Source organism: Bombina bombina, chromosome 5 (genome assembly GCF_027579735.1).
Source record: "Bombina bombina isolate aBomBom1 chromosome 5, aBomBom1.pri, whole genome shotgun sequence".
In the NCBI taxonomy this organism is placed as follows: Eukaryota; Metazoa; Chordata; class Amphibia; order Anura; family Bombinatoridae; genus Bombina; species Bombina bombina.
Genome location: NC_069503.1, coordinates 729,490,427 through 729,513,715, shown reverse-complemented (window position 1 = coordinate 729,513,715; position 23,289 = coordinate 729,490,427). Strand labels below are relative to the sequence as shown.

Genomic DNA, 23,289 nt, shown 5'->3' with positions numbered 1-23,289 from the left:
ATCAAAAAATTCCAGTCAGTTACTTTTATATTTCCTGCATGATCCGGTTCATCTCTGACAGATCTCAGGGGTCTTCAAACTTCTTTGAAGGGAGGTAAATTCTCTCAGCAGAGCTGTGAGAATCCTTATAGTGACTGTGAATAAAAACGTTGTTTTATTTCTTATGTACAAATTTAATTAGTGTTGTTTTTACTAATGGGAACAAACCTTTGCTAAAAGTTGTGTTGTTTTAAAGCTTGATGCTATAACTGTTTTTCAGTTCATTATTTCAACTGTCATTTAATCGTTAGTACCTCTTTGAGGCACAGTGCGTTTTTTTGCTAAAAAAGATTATAACCAAGTTGTAAGTTTTTTGCTAGTGTGTTAAACATGTCTGACTCAGAGGAAGATATCTGTGTCATTTGTTCCAATGCCAAGGTGGAGCCCAATAGAAATTTATGTACTAACTGTATTGATGCTACTTTAAATAAAAGTCAATCTGTACAATGTGAACAAATTTCACCAAACAGCGAGGGGAGAGTTATGCCGACTAACTCGCCTCACGCGGCAGTACCTGCATCTCCCGCCCGGGAGGTGCGTGATATTTTGGCGCCTAGTACATCTGGGCGGCCATTACAGATAACATTACAAGATATGGCTACTGTTATGACTGAAGTTTTGTCTAAATTACCAGAACTAAGAGGCAAGCGTGATCACTCTGGGGTGAGAACAGAGTGCGCTGACAATGCTAGGGCCATGTCTGATACTGCGTCACAGCTCGCAGAGCATGAGGACGGAGAGCTTCATTCTGTGGGTGACGGTTCTGATCCAAACAGATTGGACTCAGATATTTCAAATTTTAAATTTAAATTGGAGAACCTCCGTGTACTACTAGGGGAGGTCTTAGCAGCTCTCAACGATTGTAACACCGTTGCAATACCAGAGAAGCTGTGTAGGTTGGATAAATACTTTGCGGTACCGGCGAGTACTGACGTTTTTCCTATACCTAAGAGACTAACTGAAATTGTTACTAAGGAGTGGGATAGACCCGGTGTGCCGTTCTCACCCCCTCCTATATTTAGAAAGATGTTTCCAATAGACGCCACCACTCGGGACTTATGGCAAACGGTCCCCAAGGTGGAGGGAGCAGTTTCTACTTTAGCTAAGCGTACCACTATCCCGGTGGAGGATAGCTGTGCTTTCTCAGATCCAATGGATAAGAAATTAGAGGGTTACCTTAAGAAAATGTTTGTTCAACAAGGTTTTATATTACAACCCCTTGCATGTATCGCGCCGATTACGGCTGCGGCAGCATTTTGGATTGAGTCGCTTGAAGAGAACCTTAGTTCCTCTACGCTAGACGACATTACGGACAGGCTTAGAGTCCTTAAACTAGCTAATTCTTTCATTTCGGAGGCCGTAGTACATTTAACCAAACTTACGGCTAAGAACTCAGGATTCGCCATACAGGCACGCAGGGCGCTGTGGCTAAAATCCTGGTCAGCTGATGTTACTTCTAAGTCCAAATTACTTAATATACCTTTCAAGGGGCAGTCCTTATTCGGGCCCGGTTTGAAAGAAATTATCGCTGACATTACGGGAGGTAAGGGCCACGCCCTACCTCAGGACAAGGCCAAAGCTAAGGCTAGACAGTCTAATTTTCGTCCCTTTCGGAATTTCAAAACAGGAGCAGCATCAACCTCCACTGCACCAAAACAGGAAGGAGCTGTTGCTCGTTACAGGCAAGGCTGGAAGCCTAACCAGTCCTGGAACAAGAGCAAGCAGGCCAGGAAACCTGCTGCTGCCCCAAAGACAGCATGAACCGAGAGCCCCCGATCCGGGACCGGATCTAGTGGGGGGCAGACTCTCTCTCTTCGCCCAGGTCTGGGCAAGAGATGTTCAGGATCCCTGGGCACTAGAGATCATATCTCAGGGATACCTTCTAGACTTCAAATTATCTCCCCCAAGAGGGAGATTTCATCTGTCAAGGTTGTCAACAAACCAGATAAAGAAAGAAGCGTTTCTACGCTGCGTACAAGATCTGTTAACAATGGGAGTGATCCATCCGGTTCCGCGGTCGGAACTAGGACAAGGGTTCTACTCAAACCTGTTCGTGGTTCCCAAAAAAGAGGGAACTTTCAGGCCAATCTTAGATTTAAAGATTCTAAACAAATTCCTAAGAGTTCCATCGTTCAAAATGGAAACTATTCGGACAATCCTTCCCATGATCCAAGAGGGTCAGTACATGACCACAGTGGATTTAAAGGATGCTTACCTTCACATACCGATCCACAAGGATCATCACCGGTATCTAAGGTTTGCCTTCTTAGACAGGCACTACCAGTTTGTAGCTCTTCCATTCGGATTGGCTACGGCTCCAAGAATCTTCACAAAGGTTCTGGGTGCCCTTCTGGCGGTACTAAGGCCGCGAGGGATTTCGGTAGCTCCATACCTAGACGACATTCTAATACAAGCTTCAAGCTTTCAAACTGCCAAGTCTCATACAGAGTTAGTTCTGGCATTTCTAAGGTCGCATGGATGGAAAGTGAACGAAAAGAAGAGTTCTCTTTTTCCTCTCACAAGAGTTCCATTCTTGGGGACTCTTATAGATTCTGTAGAAATGAAGATTTACCTGACAGAGGACAGGTTAACAAAGCTTCAAAATGCATGCCGTGCCCTTCATTCCATTCAACACCCGTCAGTAGCTCAATGTATGGAGGTGATCGGCTTAATGGTAGCGGCAATGGACATAGTACCTTTTGCACGCCTACACCTCAGACCTCTGCAATTATGCATGCTAAGTCAGTGGAATGGGGATTACTCAGATTTGTCCCCTACTCTGAATCTGAATCAAGAGACCAGAAATTCTCTTCTATGGTGGCTTCATCAGCCACACCTGTCCAGGGGGATGCCATTCAGCAGGCCAGACTGGACAATCGTAACAACAGACGCCAGCCTACTAGGTTGGGGCGCTGTTTGGAATTCTCTGAAGGCTCAGGGACTATGGAATCAGGAGGAGAGTCTCCTTCCAATAAACATTCTGGAATTGAGAGCAGTTCTCAATGCCCTTCTGGCTTGGCCCCAATTAACAACTCGGGGGTTCATCAGGTTTCAGTCGGACAACATCACGACTGTAGCTTACATCAACCATCAGGGAGGGACAAGAAGCTCCCTAGCAATGGTGGAAGTATCAAAGATAATTCGCTGGGCAGAGTCACACTCTTGCCACCTGTCAGCAATCCACATCCCGGGAGTGGAGAACTGGGAGGCGGATTTCTTGAGTCGCCAGACTTTTCATCCGGGGGAGTGGGAACTTCATCCGGAGGTCTTTGCCCAAATACTTCGACGTTGGGGCAAACCAGAGATAGATCTCATGGCGTCTCGCCAGAACGCCAAACTTCCTCGCTACGGGTCCAGATCCAGGGATCCGGGAGCGGTTCTGATAGATGCTTTGACAGCACCTTGGAAATTCGGGATGGCTTATGTGTTTCCACCCTTCCCGATGCTTCCTCGATTGATTGCCAGAATCAAACAGGAGAGAGCATCAGTGATTCTAATAGCGCCTGCATGGCCACGCAGGACTTGGTATGCAGATCTAGTGGACATGTCATCCTGTCCGCCTTGGTCTCTACCTCTAAGACAGGACCTTCTGATACAGGGTCCATTCAAACATCAAAATCTAACTTCTCTGAAGCTGACTGCTTGGAAATTGAACGCTTGATTTTATCAAAACGTGGTTTTTCTGAGTCAGTTATTGATACCCTGATACAGGCTAGAAAGCCTGTTACCAGAAAGATTTACCATAAAATATGGCGTAAATACCTATACTGGTGCGAATCCAAACGTTACTCCTGGAGTAAGGTTAGGATCCCTAGGATATTGTCTTTTCTACAAGAAGGGTTAGAAAAGGGTTTATCAGCTAGTTCATTAAAGGGACAGATTTCAGCTCTGTCCATCTTGTTACACAGGCGTCTGTCAGAAAATCCAGACGTCCAGGCTTTTTGTCAGGCTTTAGCTAGGATCAAGCCTGTGTTTAAAGCTGTTGCTCCGCCATGGAGTTTAAACTTAGTTCTTAACGTTTTACAGGGTGTTCCGTTTGAACCCCTTCATTCCATTGATATAAAATTGTTATCTTGGAAAGTTCTGTTTTTAATGGCTATTTCCTCGGCTCGAAGAGTCTCTGAGTTATCAGCCTTACATTGTGATTCTCCTTATCTGATTTTTCACTCAGACAAGGTGGTTCTGCGTACTAAACCTGGGTTCTTACCTAAGGTAGTCACTAACAGGAATATCAATCAAGAGATTGTTGTTCCATCCTTGTGCCCAAATCCTTCTTCAAAGAAGGAACGTCTTCTACACAATCTAGATGTAGTTCGTGCCCTCAAGTTCTACTTGCAGGCAACTAAAGATTTTCGCCAAACTTCTTCCCTGTTTGTCGTTTATTCTGGACAGAGGAGAGGTCAAAAAGCTTCCGCTACCTCTCTCTCTTTTTGGCTTCGTAGCATAATACGTTTAGCCTATGAGACTGCTGGACAGCAGCCTCCTGAAAGAATTACAGCTCACTCCACTAGAGCTGTGGCTTCCACTTGGGCCTTTAAGAATGAGGCCTCTGTTGAACAGATTTGCAAGGCTGCAACTTGGTCTTCGCTTCATACTTTTTCCAAATTTTACAAATTTGACACTTTTGCTTCTTCGGAGGCTATTTTTGGGAGAAAGGTTCTTCAGGCAGTGGTTCCTTCTGTATAATGAGCCTGCCTATCCCTCCCGTCATCCGTGTACTTTTGCTTTGGTATTGGTATCCCAGAAGTAATGATGACCCGTGGACTGATCACACATAACAGAAGAAAACATAATTTATGCTTACCTGATAAATTCCTTTCTTCTGTTGTGTGATCAGTCCACGGCCCGCCCTGTTTTAAGGCAGGTAAATATCTTTTAAATTATACTCCAGTCACCACTTCACCCTTGGTTACTCCTTTCTCGTTGATTCTTGGTCGAATGACTGGGACTGACGTAGAGGGGAGGAGCTATATGCAGCTCTGCTGGGTGAATCCTCTTGCATTTCCTGTTGGGGAGGAGTTATATCCCAGAAGTAATGATGACCCGTGGACTGATCACACAACAGAAGAAAGGAATTTATCAGGTAAGCATAAATTATGTTTTTTTGTCTTTAAAAACATTATCACCAGAGGATTCTGTCGTGGGGGTAGTTATGCCGACTAACTCTCCCCACGTGTCAGACCTTTTGACTCCCGCTTTAGGGACTCACGCTCAAATGGCGCCAAGTACATCAAGGGCACCCATAGCGTTTCTTTTACCAGGGGATTCTGTCGAGGGGAAAGTTATGCCGACTAACTCTCCCCACGTGTCAGACCCTTCGACTCCCGCTTCAGGGACTCACGCTCAAATGGCGCCAAGTACATCAAGGGCGCCCATAGCGTTTATTTTACAAGACATGGCAAAGGTGGTGAATAATATTCTGGCAGCAGTATTAGTCAGACTACCTGAAATTAAAGGAAAGCAGTTAGCTCTGGGGGTAGATACAGAGCATACAGACGCTTTAAGAACCATGTATGATACTACCTCACAATATGCTTAGTCTGTGGGTGATTTTTTTTTTTTGACTCAGGGAAGATGATTTAACCTGATTCTGATATTTCTACATTTAAAATTTATGCTTGAGAACCTCCACTTGTTGCTCAGGGAGGCTTTGGCTGCTCTGAATGAATGTGTACAATCGCAGGGCCAGAGAAATTGTGTAGACTGGATAAATAATATGCAGTGCCGGTGTGTACTGATGTTTTTCCAATACCTAAAGAGGTTTACTAAAATTTTTTTAATAAGGAATGGGATAGACCAGGTGTGCCGTTCTCTTCCCCTCCTATTTTTTAGAAGAATGTTTTCTAATAGTTACCACCACACGGGACTTCTGGCAGACAGTTCCTAAGGTGGAGAGAAGAGTTTCTACTCTAGCTAAGCGTACCACTACCTCTGACGAGGACAGTTGGGCTTTTTAGATCCAATGGATAAAAAATGTTTATTCAACAGGGTTTTATCCTGCAGCCCCTTGCATACATTGCTTCTGTCACTGCTGCTGCGGCGTTCTGGGTTGAGTCTCTTGATGAGGCTTTACAGTTAAGCGACTCCATTGGATGAATATATTTGACAAGCTTATGCTAGCCAATTCCTTTGTTTTCTGATGCCTTGTTCATTTGACTAGACTAACGGCTAAGAATTCTGTTTTTTACTATACTGGCGCGCAGAGCGCTATGGCTTATATCATGGTCAGCTGTCGTGACTTTAATAAATAAGCTACTTAACTTCCCTTCAAGGGGCAGACCCTATTCGGGCCTGGTTTGAAGGAGATTATTGCTTATATCACTGGAGGAAAAGGTCATGCCCTTCCTCAGGATAGGTCCAAATCAAGGGCCAAAAAAAAAAAAAAGTCTAATTTTCGTGCCTTTTAAATACTTCAGGGCAGGTGTGGCATCCTCTTCCTCTAAGGCAAAACAAGAGGGAATTTTTGCTCAGTCCAAGGCGGTCTGGAGACAATCGGACCTGGAACAAAGATAAGCAGGCCAAGGAGCCTGCTGCTGCCTCTAAGGCAGCATGAAGGAACGGACCCCTATCCGGTAACGGATCCTATAGGGGGCAGACTTTCATTCTTCGCCCAGGCGTGGGCAAGAGATGCCCAGGATCCCTAGGCATTGGAATTTATATCCCAGAGATATCTTCTGGATTTCAAAGATTCCCCCCCAAAAAAAGGGGAGATTTCGCCTTTCACAATTATCTGCAAACCAGATAAAGAAGGAGGCATTCTTACATTGTGTACGAGATCCATCCAGTTCCAAGTGAGGAACAGGGACAGAGTTTTTACTCAAATCTGTTTGTGGTTCCCAAGGAGAGGGAACCTTCAGACCTATTTTGGATCTAAAGATCTTAAACAAATTCCTCAGAATTCCGTCATTTAAGATGGAAACTATTCGTACCATCTTAACTATGATCCAGGAGAGTCAATAGAGGACTACAATGGATTTGAAGGATGCTTATCCTCACATTGTGATGCATAAAGATCACCATCGTTTTTCAGGTTTGCCTTTCTAGACAGGCATTACCAGTTTGTAGCTCTTTCCTTTGGGATATCTACAGCCCCAAGAATCTTTATGGAGGTTCTGGGGTCGCTTTGGCGGTCCTTAGACCGCGGGGCATAGAAGTGGCCCCTTATTTAGACGACATCCTGATACAGGCGTCAAACATCCTAATTGCCCAGTCTCATACGGACGTAGTACTGGCATTTCTGAGATCACATGGGTGGAAAGTGAACAAGGAAAGAGTTCTCTATCCCCAATCTCAAGGGTTTCCCTCCTAGGGACTCTGATAGATTCTGTAGAAATGAAAATTTACCTGACGGAGTCCAGGTTGTCAAAGTTTCTAAATTTCTGCCGTGTTTTTTCATCCCATCCGCGCCCTTCGGTGGCTCAGTACATGAATGAAATCGGCTTAATGGTAGCGGCAAGGGACATAGTACCGTTTGCACGTCTACATTTCAGTCCGCTGCAACTATGCATGCTCAGTCAGAGGAACGGGGATTACACAGATTTGTCCCCCTGTTAAACCTGGACCAAGAGACCAGAGATTCTCTTCTCTGGTGACTGTCGGGTCCATCTGTCCAAGGGTATGACCTTCCGCAGGTCAGATGGGACAATTGTTACAATAGATGCCAGCCTTTTAGGTTGGGATGCAGTCTGGAACTCCCTGAAGGCTCAGGGATAGTGGACTTAGGAGGAGACCCTCCTTCTAATAAATATTCTGGAACTGGGAGTGATATTCCATGCTCTTCAGACTTGGCCTCAGTTAGCAACTCTGAGGTACATCATACTCAGTCGGACAATATACACGACTGTGGCTTACATCAGCTATCAAGGGGGAACAGAAGTTCCCTAGCGATGTTAGAAGTCTTACAATAATGAACTGGACAGAGACTCACTCTTGTCTATCAGCTATCCATATCCCAGGTGTTGAGAACTGGGAGGTGGATTTTCTAAGTCGTCAGACTTTTCTTCCGGGGGAGTGGGATTTCCTCTGGAGGTCAAGACCAAGCAGGAGAGGGCTTTGGTGTTTTTGACAGCGCCTGCGTAGCCACGCAGGACCTGGTATGCAGATCTGGTGGACATGTCATCCTTTCCATCACGGTCTCTGCTTCTGAGACAGGTCCCTCTACCTCAGGGTCCTTTCAACCATCTAAATAGAATCAATCTGAGATGGACTGCCTGGAGACTGAACGCTTGATGTTATCAAAGCATGGCTTCTCCGAGTCAGTCATTGATACCTTAATACAGACATGAAAGCCTGTCTCTAGGAAAATTGAACATAGATATGGTGTAAATATCTGATTGTTATGAATCCAAGGGTTACTCATGGAGTAAAGTCTGGATTCCCAGGATATTATCTTTTCTCCAAGATGTTTTTGAGAAAAGGGTTGTCAGCTAATTCCTTAAAAGGGGACAGATTTTTACTCTGTCTATTTTTTTGCACAAGCGTCTGGCAGGTATTCTAGACGTTCAGGCATTTGGTCAGGCTTTGGTTAGATCCAAGCCTGTGTTTAAAACTGTTGCTCCGCCATGGAGCTTAAACCTGATTCTTAAGGTTCTTCAAGAAGTTCCGTTTGAACCTTTTTTGTTCCATAGATATCAATCTTTATCTTGGAAAGTTCCTTTTGGGTAGCTAATTCCTCGACTCGTAGAGTCTCCAAGTTATCTGTGTTACAATGTGATTCTCCTTATCTGGTCCTTCGTACGGATAAGGTAGTCCTGCGTACCAACCTGGGTTTTTTCCTAAGGTGATATCTAACAAGTACATCACTCAAGAGATAGTTGTTCCATGCTTGTATCCTAATCCTTCCTCAAAGAAGGAACGTCTATTACACAATATTGGACGTGGTTTGTGCTTTAAAGTTTTACTTACAAGCTACTACAGTTTTCATCAAACGTTCACTTTGTTTGTTGTCTATTCTGGACAGAGGAGAGGTCAAAAGACTTCAGCAGCCTCTCTGTCTTTTTGGTTAAAAAGCATAATTCATTTAGCTTATGAGACTGCTGGACAGCAGCCTCCTGAAGGGATTACAGCTCATTCTACTAGAGCTGTGGTTTTCACTTGGGCCTTTTTTAAATGTGGCTTCTGTTGAACAGATTTACAAGACGGAGTCTTGGTCTGCGCTTCATACTTTTCAAATTTAACAAATTTGATACCTTGCTTCTTCGGAGGCTATTTTTGGGAGAAAGGGTTTTTTACAGGCAGTTGTAACTTCCGTTTAAGTACCTGCCTTGTCCCTCCCATCATCCGTGTACTTTAGCTTTGGTATTGGTATTCCATAAGTAATGGATGATCCGTGGACTGGATACACTTAACAAGAGAAAACATAATTTATGCTTACCTGATAAATTTATTTCTCTTGTAGTGTATCCAGTCCACGGCCCGCCCTGTCACTTTAAGGCAGGTAATTTTTTCATTTGAACTACAGTCACCACTGCACCCTATGGTTTTTCCTTTCTCTGCATGTTTTCGTTCGAATGACTGAATATGGCAGTTAGGGGAGGAGCTATATAGCAGTTTTGCTGTGGGTGGACTCTTGCAGCTTCCTGTTGGGAAGGAGAATATATTATTCCATAAGTAATGGATGATCCGTGGACTGGATACACTACAAGAGAAATAAATTTATCAGGTAAGCATAAATTATGTTTTTCCATTGTTCTCTCCAAGTATTGGTGATTTTTTTATGGACAGATATAAGCTAAAGAAGCAGGTATATGTACACAATGTGATACAGTAATGAGATCTGATTATACCTACAAGCTCAACTCATTTTATTAGGTTGTAGCTTCAAAACACAAAATCAGAGCTTTAATATACACAAACCTTAAAAGCTATTTTTCATACATTTTTTACTCTGCAGTTGGTAAAAAAAATGATTGTAAACACATTAAGGGAAAAACTCTTTTTCAGTATACTGTCCCTTTAACCTTGTTCTTAAAGTTTTACAGCTGGCTCTGTTTGAGCTGTTGTATTCCATAGACATTAAAGGGACAGTAAACCTTAAAATAATGTGTTATAATTCTGCACATAGTGCAGAATTATATAACATTATATTAGCCAAACTTTATAAAACCTAATGGATCTTTTCCAGATAAGCCCCGCCACTAATGCAAAACGTGCACGCGCGAAAAGTTAAGCCCCGCCACTGGTGCCTTCTTACTTCCTGTTCCCTCTTAACGCACAAATTTGCTCTGTCAGAAGCCAGGACTGTGGGTTTCCTGATGTTTTGCAACACGAAATATGAATGATTTTTTTTTTTATCTTTTCGTGGTCTGCACAGACAAGTGCGTTGTATATGTTATTAATCCCAAAATCATTGTGTGGTTTAGGAGACAGCAATTCATTCTGTAACATCTCTGGCAGTCGCATGTGGTTTAGGAGACAGCAATTCATTCTGTAACATCTCTGGCAGTCGGATGGTTAATATTTCCACTGACAGTAAGGGGTTGATATCTACCAGTCAGACGCTCAAATGTGCAAGTGTTCCTGACAAGTTTGCCCCGTATCTGCGAAGTTGCGAACAGGGTTTGTAATTTATGGCATAAGGAGTAAAGTTTGAATTTGAACACAAACGTTTTGCTTATTGCAAGTGACATGTAATTTATGGCATAAGGAGTAAAGTTTGAATTTGAACACAAACGTTTTGCTTATTGCAAGTGACATGTAATTTATGGCATAAGGAGTAAAGTTTGACAGCTAATAAGTATAGAAACTATGTACGCTTTAAAAATAAACCAATCTAGGCATTTGCAAATTAAATTATGTTTTAGGAACCACTCAGAATTTCAAGCAACCAGACATATAATTTTATAGGTTTCAGAGTGATTTTACAAAGTAAGAAGTCTAAATGAACCCATTTTTTGGGTGGCGGGGCTTAACTTTTTGGCGGGGCTTATCTGGAAAAGATCCAAACCTAATGTACCCTTTTAATTTTTTTAAAAAACACGCTGTTTTACAGACCCGCTCTCTGTACTCTGCTGAGCGGGTCTGTTATATTCACACAGTGCATTGGGCCAGCTGTATAGTCACAGCCTGGCCTGACCGCGCCATAAGACTAAGTGCAGCTTGCTCCTGCTCTTTGTAACAAACCTTGAGAATTTATTATGTACTTTTTTGCTTACATTTTAGTCATGTGGGCAGTAAAATCAGCTGCGCCAATGAAATAGCTCCTGGGTAGAACATTGTTCTGTAATAAAAAAAATAAAAAAAATATGGATCAACAACACTTGTTTATGCTCTTATTTTTTGACAGGTGCAAACAGATGTAGTTAATAAGAACCCCATGTTCACATTTTCATCTCCTATTGTGAAATCAACTGAATCCAATGCACAATCACCTGGGTCTTCTGTAAGTAGAATCTTAGTCTATCAAATAAAAAAAGATAGACTGAAACTCATGTGGAACCAATTGGCTTATTCCAATTCCTATAATTTATTTTCTCCAACTTGGCTGCATTGTTTAACCTTTTTTTTATTTTTTTTTTGTTTCTATTTTAAATTATTTTCCTTGCTTGCTAGAAGTAATTTTATTTTCTTGCTTTTGAAAGACTGTCTATGCCTATAAACAAAGCTGTGGATGTTTTTTTGAGCTAATGTATAACATCCCTGGTGATTGGTTGTTCACTAATATACACTTCCTGTTAGTGCTATTCATAAAAAAAGTGTTAAATCTACAATAAATACATTTGAAATACTGGCACTTGATGTTTAAAATCATGTTAAGCATTAAAAAAAATAACATGCACAGCCCTGTTTATTCGGTGCATATATTGCAGAAAGCTGTAGGAGCAAGGACACCCTATTGTAAGGATATCTTGTGAAGTTGCTATTCAAAAAAAAAAAAAAATTTGGCATTCTCCTTGCTTATTCATGCAAAAACAAGATAAAAAATTCTATCTGCTTGCTGGCTTACCCTGCCGTGCAATATGCTGTGAAGTACAAGACATTCATTTGCATTTCTTTTGGAATAATCAGGAAAATAAATGGCTTAAATTATATAAATGAAACTTGTTAGCAAACATGCTAGAAAATCTGCATTATATCTCTTTGAAGTTATGCTTCAGTTTCAATAACTGTTCACAGTTTTAGCTATTTTTTAAACAAACCAGCAAAAAAAAAAAATCAGTTTAATAGAATTTTTTTAATGTCTTGTTAAATTGAGTATGGTTTTTAAAAATTCAGTTGTTTGAACATATTATTCTCTTATCTCTTTTCAATAGGTTGGTTTCACTTTTAGTGTACCATCTGTGAAATCATCCTCACCGCCTATAACTGTAAACAATACAATGTTTGCAATTGGTAGTCCAGGTAAGCGTTGGTTAATATTTTAATTATTTAAATATATGGGTGATTAAGATTAACATTTCTCATGTTCAGCTAGACAATTAAGGTAAATACCATACTACTTGGCTTGGATGTTAGTAGAAATTTACCCACCCTCCCTTTCAGTAAGTTTCCAGTATGTGTAGGTAGAGAGAGGCTTTTCAGAGATTTTAACCCACTTTAAGAAATACCTCTTCCTTCTATCATTTCTCTACCTTGAGTATGAAGTAACAGAATTAACAAGTATACACTTTTCTGCAAAGTCTGATTGCTTCTGTTTGTGTTCAACATACTTTCATAATTGGTTTTATGTGTAATCGGTTTAATACAAGGCAATGAATAAACACTTGTTTTGAATGGGTATTTAATTCTAGAAGGAATTCCTGGATCCCTACTTTACTTTACTGTATTTGTTAATAAATGCTATAATTGTACATGGCATAAATCTATTTAAAGCCTGTGTTTAGCAATTGCTGAGCACAAGATTTTTTTTATATAGGTTTACATGTTTATGGACTTAAAGGTACTGTAACGTCAATTAAACTTTCAAGATTCAGATCGGACATGCAATTCAAGTTTACTTATTTCTCCAACATTGGTGTGTCTGGTCCACGGCTTCATCCTTACTTGTGGGATATTCTCTTCCCCTACAGGAAATGGCAAAGAGAGCACACAGCAAGAGCTGTCCATATAGCCCCCCCTCTGGCTCCGCCCCCCCCCCCAGTCATTCTCTTTGCCGCTCTGAACAAGTAGCATCTCCACGGGGATGGTAAAGAGTATGTTGTGTTAGTTGTAGTTTTTTATTCTTCTATCAAGAGTTTATTTTAAAATAGTGCCGGTTTGTACTATTTACTCTAAAACAGAAAAAGATGAAGAGTTCTGTTTAAAGAAGAGTATGATTTTAGCAGCAGTAACTAAAATCAATTGCTGTTCCCATGCAGGACTGTTGAGCCCAGAGAACTTCAGTTGGGGGGAACAGTTTGCAGACTTTTCTGCTCAAGGTATGATTAGTCATATTTCTAACAAGACATGTTAATGCTAGAAGACTGTCAGTTTTCCCTTAAGGGGTAAGTAAGCCATTTCTCCAACATAGGTGTGTCCGGTCCACGGCGTCATCCTTACTTGTGGGATATTCTCTTCCCCAACAGGAAATGGCAAAGAGCCCAGCAAAGCTGGTCACATGATCCCTCCTAGGCTCCGCCTTCCCCAGTCATTCTCTTTGCCGTTGTACAGGCAACATCTCCACGGAGATGGCTTAGAGTTTTTTGGTGTTTAACTGTAGTTTTTATTCTTCAATCAAGAGTTTGTTATTTTAAAATAGTGCTGGTATGTACTATTTACTCTGAAACAGAAAAGTGATGAAGATTTCTGTTTGTAAGAGGAAAATGATTTTAGCAACCGTTACTAAAATCGATGGCTGTTTCCACACAGGACTGTTGAGAGGAATTAACTTCAGTTGGGGGAAACAGTGAGCAGACTTTTGCTGCTTGAGGTATGACACATTTCTAACAAGACGATGTAATGCTGGAAGCTGTCATTTTCCCTATGGGATCCGGTAAGCCATTTTTATTACATAAGAATAAAGGGCTTCACAAGGGCTTTTAAGACTGGTAGACATTTTCTGGGCTAAAACGATTGATATATAAGCATTTTTAATACTTCATAGCTTTGAGGAATTATTTTATTCTTGGGAATTATGTAAAATAACCGGCAGGCACTGTATTGGACACCTTATTCTCTAGGGGCTTTCCCTAATCATAGGCAGAGCCTCATTTTCGCGCCTCTATTGCGCACTTGTTTTTGGGAAGCATGACATGCAGATGCATGTGTGAGGAGCTCTGATACATAGAAAAGGCTTTCTGAAGGCGTCATTTGGTATCGTATTCCCCTTTGGGCTTGGTTGGGTCTCAGCAAAGCAGATACCAGGGACTGTATAGGGGTTAAATATAAAAACGGCTCCGGTTCCGTTATTTTAAGAGTTAAAGCTTTCAAATTTGGTGTGCAATACTTTTAAGGCTTTAAGACACTGTGGTGAAATTTTGGTGAATTTTGAACAATTCCTTCATACTTTTTCACATTTGCAGTAATAAAGTGTGTTCAGTTTAAAATTTAAAGTGACAGTAACGGTTTTATTTTAAAACGTTTTTTGTACTTTGTTATCAAGTTTATGCCTGTTTAACATGTCTGAACTACCAGATAGACTGTGTTCTGTATGTGGGGAAGCCAAGGTTCCTTCTCATTTAAATAGATGTGATTTATGTGACACAAAATTTAGAGAAAATGATGCCCAAGATGATTCCTCAAGTGAGGGGAGTAAGCATGGTACTGCATCATCCCCTCCTTCGTCTACGCCAGTCTTGCCCACACAGGAGGCCCCTAGTACATCTAGTGCGCCAATACTCCTTACTATGCAACAATTAACGGCTGTAATGGATAATTCTATCAAAAACATTTTAGCCAAAATGCCCACTTATCAGCGAAAGCGCGACTGCTCTGTTTTAGAAAATACGGAAGAGCATGAGGACGCTGATGATATTGGTTCTGAAGTGCCCCTACACCAGTCTGAGGGGGCCAGGGAGGTTTTGTCTGAGGGAGAAATTTCAGATTCAGGGAAAATTTCTCAACAAGCTGAACCTGATGTGATTACATTCAAATTTAAATTGGAACATCTCCGCGCTCTGCTTAAGGAGGTGTTATCTACTCTGGATGATTGTGAGAATTTGGTCATTCCAGAGAAATTATGTAAGATGGACAAGTTCCTAGAGGTCCCGGGGCCCCCCGAAGCTTTTCCTATACCCAAGCGGGTGGCGGATATTGTAAACAAAGAATGGGAAAGGCCCGGCATACATTTCGTCCCTCCCCCTATATTCAAGAAATTGTTTCCTATGGTCGACCCCAGAAAGTACTTATGGCAGACAGTCCCCAAGGTCGAGGGGGCGGTTTCTACTCTAAACAAACGCACCACTATACCCATAGAAGATAGTTGTGCTTTCAAAGATCCTATGGATAAAAAATTAGAGGGTTTGCTTAAAAAGAGAGGAGATTTTGGACAGAGTCCATGCTCTCAAATTGGCTAACTCTTTCACCTTAGACGCCACTTTGCAATTGGCTAGATTAGCGGCGAAAAATTCTGGGTTTGCTATTGTGGCGCGCAGAGCGCTTTGGCTAAAATCTTGGTCAGCGGATGCGTCTTCCAAGAATAAATTGCTTAACATTCCTTTCAAGGGGAAAACGCTGTTTGGCCCTGACTTGAAAGAGATTATTTCTGATATCACTGGGGGTAAGGGCCACGCCCTTCCTCAGGATAGGTCTTTCAAGGCTAAAAATAAACCAAATTTTCGTCCCTTTCGCAGAAACGGACCAGCCCCAAGTGCTACATCCTCTAAGCAAGAGGGTAATACTTCTCAAGCCAAGCCAGCCTGGAGGCCAATGCAAGGCTGGAACAAAGGTAAGCAGGCCAAGAAACCTGCCACTGCTACCAAGACAGCATGAGATGTTGGCCCCCGATCCGGGACCGGATATGGTGGGGGGCAGACTCTCTCTCTTCGCTCAGGCTTGGGCAAGAGATGTTCTGGATCCTTGGGCGCTGGAAATAGTCTCCCAAGGTTATCTTCTGGAATTCAAGGGGCTTCCCCCAAGGGGGAGGTTCCACAGGTCTCAATTGTCTTCAGACCACATAAAAAAACAGGCATTCTTACATTGTGTAGAAGACCTGTTAAAAATGGGAGTGATTCATCCTGTTCCATTAGGAGAACAAGGGATGGGGTTCTACTCCAATCTGTTCATAGTTCCCAAAAAAGAGGGAACATTCAGACCAATCTTAGATCTCAAGATCCTAAACAAGTTTCTCAAGGTTCCATCGTTCAAAATGGAAACCATTCGAACAATTCTTCCTTCCATCCAGGAAGGTCAATTCATGACCACGGTGGATTTAAAGGATGCGTATCTACATATTCCTATCCACAAGGAACATCATCGGTTCCTAAGGTTCGCCTTTCTGGACAAGCATTACCAGTTTGTGGCACTTCCGTTCGGATTAGCCACTGCTCCAAGAATTTTCACAAAGGTACTGGGGTCCCTTCTAGCGGTGCTAAGACCAAGGGGCATTGCAGTAGTACCTTACTTGGACGACATTCTGATTCAAGCGTCGTCCCTTCCACAAGCAAAGGCTCACACGGACATTGTCCTGGCCTTTCTCAGATCTCACGGGTGGAAAGTGAACGTAGAAAAAAGTTCTCTATCTCCGTCAACAAGAGTTCCCTTCTTGGGAACAATAATAGACTCCTTAGAAATGAGGATTTTTCTGACAGAGGCCAGAAAATCAAAACTTCTAAACTCTTGTCAAGTACTTCATTCTGTTCCTCTTCCTTCCATAGCGCAGTGCATGGAAGTAATAGGTTTGATGGTCGCGGCAATGGACATAGTTCCTTTTGCGCGAATTCATCTGAGACCATTACAACTGTGCATGCTCACTCAGTGGAATGGGGATTATACAGACTTGTCTCCGACGATACAAGTAGATCAGAGGACCAGAGATTCACTCCGTTGGTGGCTGTCCCTGGACAACCTGTCACAGGGGATGAGCTTCCACAGACCAGAGTGGGTCATTGTCACGACCGACGCCAGTCTGGTGGGCTGGGGCGCGGTCTGGGGACTCCTGAAAGCTCAGGGTCTTTGGTCTCGGGAAGAATCTCTTCTCCCGATAAATATTCTGGAACTAAGAGCGATATTCAATGCTCTCAAGGCTTGGCCTCAGCTAGCAAAGGCCAATTTCATACGGTTTCAATCGGACAACATGACGACTGTTGCGTACATCAACCATCAGGGGGGAACAAGGAGTTCCCTGGCGATGGAAGAAGTGACCAAAATCATTCATTGGGCGGAGTCTCACTCCTGCCACTTGTCTGCAATCCACATTCCAGGAGTGGAAAATTGGGAAGCGGATTTTCTGAGTCGTCAGTCAATTCATCCGGGGGAGTGGGAACTCCATCCGGAAATCTTTGCCCAAATTACTCAGTTGTGGGGCAGTCCAGACATGGATCTGATGGCCTCTCGTCAGAACTTCAAGGTTCCTTGCTACGGGTCCAGATCCAGGGATCCCAAGGCGACTCTAGTAGATGCACTAGTAGCACCTTGGACCTTCAAACTAGCGTATGTATTCCCACCGTTTCCTCTCATCCCCAGGCTGGTAGCCAGGATCTATCAGGAGAGGGCATCGGTGATCTTGATAGCTCCTGCGTGGCCACGCAGGACTTGGTATGCAGACCTGGTGAATATGTCATCAGCTCCACCATGGAAGCTACCTTTGAGACGGGACCTTCTTGTCAAGGTCCGTTCGAACATCCGAATCTGGTCTCACTCCAACTGACTGCTTGGAGATTGAACGCTTGATTTTATCAAAGCGAGGGTTCTCAGATTCTGTCATTGATACTCTTGTTCAGGCCAGAAAGCCTGTAACTAGAAAAATTTACCATAAAATATGGAAAAAATATATCTGTTGGTGTGAATCTAAAGGATTCCCATGGAACAAGATAAAAATTCCTAAGATTCTATCCTTTCTACAAGAGGGTTTGGAGAAAGGATTATCTGCAAGTTCTTTGAAGGGACAGATTTCTGCTTTATCTGTTTTACTTCACAAAAAGCTGGCGGCTGTGCCAGATGTTCAAGCTTTTGTTCAGGCTCTGGTTAGAATCAAGCCTGTTTACAAACCTTTGACTCCTCCTTGGAGTCTCAATTTAGTTCTTTCAGTTCTTCAGGGGGTTCCGTTTGAACCCTTACATTACGTTGATATTAAGTTATTATCTTGGAAAGTTTTGTTTTTGGTTGCAATTTCTTCTGCTAGAAGAGTTTCAGAGTTATCTGCTCTGCAGTGTTCTCCTCCTTATCTGGTGTTCCATGCAGATAAGGTGGTTTTGCGTACTAAACCTGGTTTTCTTCCGAAAGTTGTTTCTAACAAAAACATTAACCAGGAGATAGTCGTGCCTTCTTTGTGTCCGAATCCAGTTTCAAAGAAGGAACGTTTGTTGCACAATTTGGATGTAGTTCGTGCTCTAAAATTCTATTTAGATGCTACAAAGGATTTTAGACAAACATCTTCCTTGTTTGTTGTTTATTCTGGTAAAAGGAGAGGTCAAAAAGCAACTTCTACCTCTCTCTCTTTTTGGCTTAAAAGCATCATCAGATTGGCTTACGAGACTGCCGGACGGCAGCCTCCTGAAAGAATCACAGCTCATTCCACTAGGGCCGTGGCTTCCACATGGGCCTTCAAGAACGAGGCTTCTGTTGATCAGATATGTAAGGCAGCGACTTGGTCTTCACTGCACACTTTTACAAAATTTTACAAATTTGATACTTTTGCTTCTTCTGAGGCTATTTTTGGGAGAAAGGTTTTGCAAGCCGTGGTGCCTTCCATCTAGGGACCTGATTTGCTCCCTCCCTTCATCCGTGTCCTAAAGCTTTGGTATTGGTTCCCACAAGTAAGGATGACGCCGTGGACCGGACACACCTATGTTGGAGAAAACAGAATTTATGTTTACCTGATAAATTACTTTCTCCAACGGTGTGTCCGGTCCACGGCCCGCCCTGGTTTTTTTAATCAGGTCTGATAATTTATTTTCTTTAACTACAGTCACCACGGTATCAGATTTCTCCTATGCAAATATTCCTCCTTTACGTCGGTCGAATGACTGGGGAAGGCGGAGCCTAGGAGGGATCATGTGACCAGCTTTGCTGGGCTCTTTGCCATTTCCTGTTGGGGAAGAGAATATCCCACAAGTAAGGATGACGCCGTGGACCGGACACACCGTTGGAGAAAGTAATTTATCAGGTAAACATAAATTCTGTTTTTCTTAGCCTCATAACAGATTAAGGCTTACAAATGGGCTCTATACTGGTTGACACTATTGTGGGCTAAATCGATTGATTTATTTCATATTTTAATGGCATTTAGAGTGTTTTGTGTAATTAAAAGCACTTTTGGGAACGTTTTTATCGCCTGGCATTTAGTTAGACTACTATTTCAGTCAGAAAGGCCCCTTCACTCTGGTATGCAGAGGAAGGAGGCCCCGTTTTCGCGCCTCAATTGCGCAGTTTACTTCCATGGCAGTGCATGCAGCTTCATGTGAGGGGTCCTGTGGCATACTAAAACGGACTCTGGAAGGTTTATTTCAGTGCTGAATAACTCTCAGGGAAGGTAAAAAGCCGCAGCAGGGCTGTGGCAGTGATTGTGGTGTACTAAAATTGTTGAATTGAACAAATAGCTCCGGTTTGCTCATTTTAAGGGTTAAAGTCTTGAAACTTGGTGTGCAATACTTTCAAGGCATTAGGACTCTGAGGTACAAATTTTGTTAAAATCGGACGTTGCCTTCATAGTTTTTCAAAATATCAGAAATAAAGTGTGTTTGTTATTTAAAGGGACAGTAACGCTTTTCTTTAAAAACGCTTTTATTGCATTATTAGCCTGCCAAATTCTATCTAACATGTCTATACCTTCAGATGGCTTATGTTCTGTGTGTATAGAAGCCAAGGTGGCTCCCCCTATTAATGTATGCGCAAACTGTGTCATAGCGTGCAAACAAAGTAAGGACAGTACTGTCACATTTAATAAGATTGCCCAAGATGATTCCTCAAATGAAGGTAGTGGGGGTAGTTCACCATCCTCTCCTTCTGTGTCAACACCAGTTATGCCCGCACAGGCGACACCTAGTACATCTAGCGCGCCAATGCTTGTTGCTATGCAACAATTAACGGCAGTAATGGATAATTCTATAGCTAATATTTTATCCAAAATGCTAGCATATCAAAGAAAGCGTGATTGCTCAGTTTTAAATACAGCGAATGAGCAAGAGTGCGCTGACGATAATTTATCTGTCATACCCTCACACCAGTCAGAATTGGCAGTGAGGGAGGGTCTGTCGGAGGGAGAAATTTCTGATTCAGGAAAAGTTTCTCAACAGGCAGAACCTGATATTGTGACGTTTAAATTTAAGTTAGAACATCTCCGCGCCCTGCTTAAGGAGGTGCTAACTACTCTGGACGATTGTGACTCTCTGGTTATTCCAGAAAAATTGTGCAAAATGGACAAATTCCTAGTTTTCCCTGTGCACCCTGATGCCTTTCCGATACCCAAAAGGGTGGCGGACATAGTGACTAAGGAGTGGGAAAAGCCAGGTATACCTTTTGTTCCACCTCCTATATTCAAGAAAATGTTCCCCATTGTTGACCCCAGAAGCGACGAATGGCAAACGGTCCCTAAGGTTGAGGGGGCAGTGTCAACGTTAGCTAAGCGCACAACTATTCCTATTGAGGACAGTTGCGCTTTTAAAGATCCTATGGATAAAAAATTGGAAGGATTGCTAAAAAAGATATTTGTTCAGCAAGGTTTCCTTCTCCAACCAATCTCGTGCATTATTCCTGTCACCACGGCAGCGTATTTTTGGTTCGAGGAACTAGAAAATTCGCTCCAAAAAGAGACTCCATATGATGAAGTCATGGACTGAATTCACGCACTAAAGTTGGCTAATTCCTTTATTTTGGATGCCGCTTTCCAATTGGCTAAGTTAGCGGCGAAAAATTCAGGTTTTGCAATAGTGGCGCGCAGAGCGCTTTGGCTAAAATCCTGGTCGGCGGATGTGTCGTCCAAGAATAAACTGCTTAATATTCCTTTCAAGATTTTAAGACCCTTTTCGGGCCGGAATTGAAAGAGATTATTTCAGACATTACTGGTGGAAAGGGACATGCCTTTCAAGGCTAAGAACAAATCTAATTTTCATTCCTTTTGCAATTTCAGGAACGGACCGAATCCTAACTCTGCGGCCTCCAGACAAGAAGGCAACTCTTCCCAGCCTAAACCAGCATGGAAACCATTGCAAGGCTGAAACAAGGGTAAACAGGCCAAAAAGCCTGCTGCTGCTACCAAGACAGCATGAAGGGGTAGCCCCCGATCCGGGACCGGATCTAGTAGGGGGAAGACTCTCTCTCTTTGCTCAGGCTTGGGCAAGAGATGTTCCGGATCCCTGGGCACTAGAAATAGTTTTTCAGGGGGTATCTTCTAGAATTCAAGGAACTTCCAAGGGGAAGGTTCCACATGTCTCGCTTTATCTTCAGACCAGATAAAGAGACAGGCATTCCTACATTGCGTAGGAGACCTATTAAAGATGGGACTGATACACCCAGTTCCAACAGCGGAACAAGGTCTGGGGTTTTACTCAAATCTGTTCGTAGTTCCCAAAAAAGAGGGAACTTTCAGGCCAATTCTGGATTTAAAAATTCTAAACAAATTCCTCAGAGTTCCATCATTCAAAATGGAAACCATTCGGACGATCTTACCAACAATCCAGGAGGGTCAATATATGACTACCGTATGCTTATATCCACATTCCGATTCACAGAGATAATCATCAGTTCCTGAGGTTCGCCTTTCTGGACAAACATTACCAGTTCGTGGCCCTTCCATTCGGTCTAGCCACTGCTCCCAGAATTTTCACAAAGGTGCTAGGGTCCCTTCTAGTGGTATTAAGACCAAGGGGCATTGCTGTAGCACCTTATCTAGACGACATTCTAATCCAGGCGTCGTCTCTTCCCAAAGCAAAGGCTCATACAGACATTGTTCTAGCCTTCCTCAGATCTCACGGGTGGAAGGTGAACGTAGAAAAGAGTTCCCTGTCCCCGTCAACAAGAGTTCCCTTTTTGGGAACAATAATAGATTCTGTAGAAATGAAGATCTTCCTGACAGAAGTCAGAAAGTTAAAGCTGCTAAACGCTTGTCAAGTTCTTCACTCTATTCTTCAGCCTTCCATAGCTCAGTGCATGGAAGTAGTAGGATTAATGGTTGCAGCAATGGACATAGTTACTTTTGCTCGAATTCATCTAAGACCATTACAACTGTGCATGCTCAATCAGTGGAATGGGGACTATGCAGACTTGTCTCCCCAGATTCAAGTAGACCAGGTAACCAGGGATTCTCTCCGCTGGTGGTTGTCTCACGATCACCTGTCTCAGGGAATGAGTTTCCGCAGACCAGAGTGGGTCATTGTCACGACCGACGCCAGTCTCTTAGGCTGGGGTGCGGTCTGGGACTCTCTGAAAGCTCAAGGTCTATGGTCTCGAGAAGAGTCTCTTCTGCCGATAAACATTTTAGAACTAAGAGCGATATTCAATGCGCTCCTGGCTTGGCCTCACCTAGCAAAGGCCAAATTCATAAGGTTCCAGTCGGACAACATGACGACTGTAGCGTACATCAATCATCAGGGGGGAACAAAGAGTTCCTTAGCGATGAGAGAGGTATCCAAGATCATCAAATGGGCGGAGGATCACTCCTGCCACCTATCTGCAATTCACATCCCAGGAGTGGACAACTGGGAGGCGGATTATTTGAGTCAGACTTTTCATCCGGGGGAGTGGGAACTCCACCCGGAGGTTTTTGCCCAGTTAACTCAACTATGGGGCATTCCAGATATGGATCTGATGGCGTCTCGCCAGAACGCCAAGGTTCCTCAATACATATCCAGGGACCCCAAGGCGGCACTGGTGGATGCATTAGTAGCGCCTTGGTCATTCAACCTAGCTTATGTGTTTCCACCGTTTCCTCTCCTTCCCAGGCTTGTAGCCAGGATCAAACAGGAGCAGGCCTCTGTGATTCTAATAGCTCCTGCGTGGCCACGCAGGACTTGGTATGCAGACCTGGTGAATATGTCATCGGCTCCACCATGGAAGCTACCTTTGAGGCAGGATCTTCTAGTACAAGGTCCATTCGAACATCCAAATCTAGTCTCTCTCCAACTGACTGCTTGGAAATTGAACGCTTGATTCTATCTAAGCGTGGGTTTTCTGACTCGGTTATAGATACTCTGGTTCAGGCCAGAAAGCCTGTGACTAGGAAAATTTACCATAAGATAT

The 23,289-nt window shown here is 42.9% G+C and overlaps 1 protein-coding gene across 1 annotated transcript in view; it reads left to right on the top strand.

The window, feature by feature from the left end:
• NUP153 (nucleoporin 153) overlaps positions 1 to 23,289 on the top strand; it is a 798,292-nt gene that overhangs the window by 354,493 nt on the left and 420,510 nt on the right. Inside the window, exons 11-12 of the mRNA XM_053715838.1 lie at positions 11,324 to 11,419; positions 12,291 to 12,378. Of these exons, the coding sequence (XP_053571813.1) occupies positions 11,324 to 11,419; positions 12,291 to 12,378 (184 nt within the window). The remainder of the gene's footprint in view (positions 1 to 11,323; positions 11,420 to 12,290; positions 12,379 to 23,289) is intronic.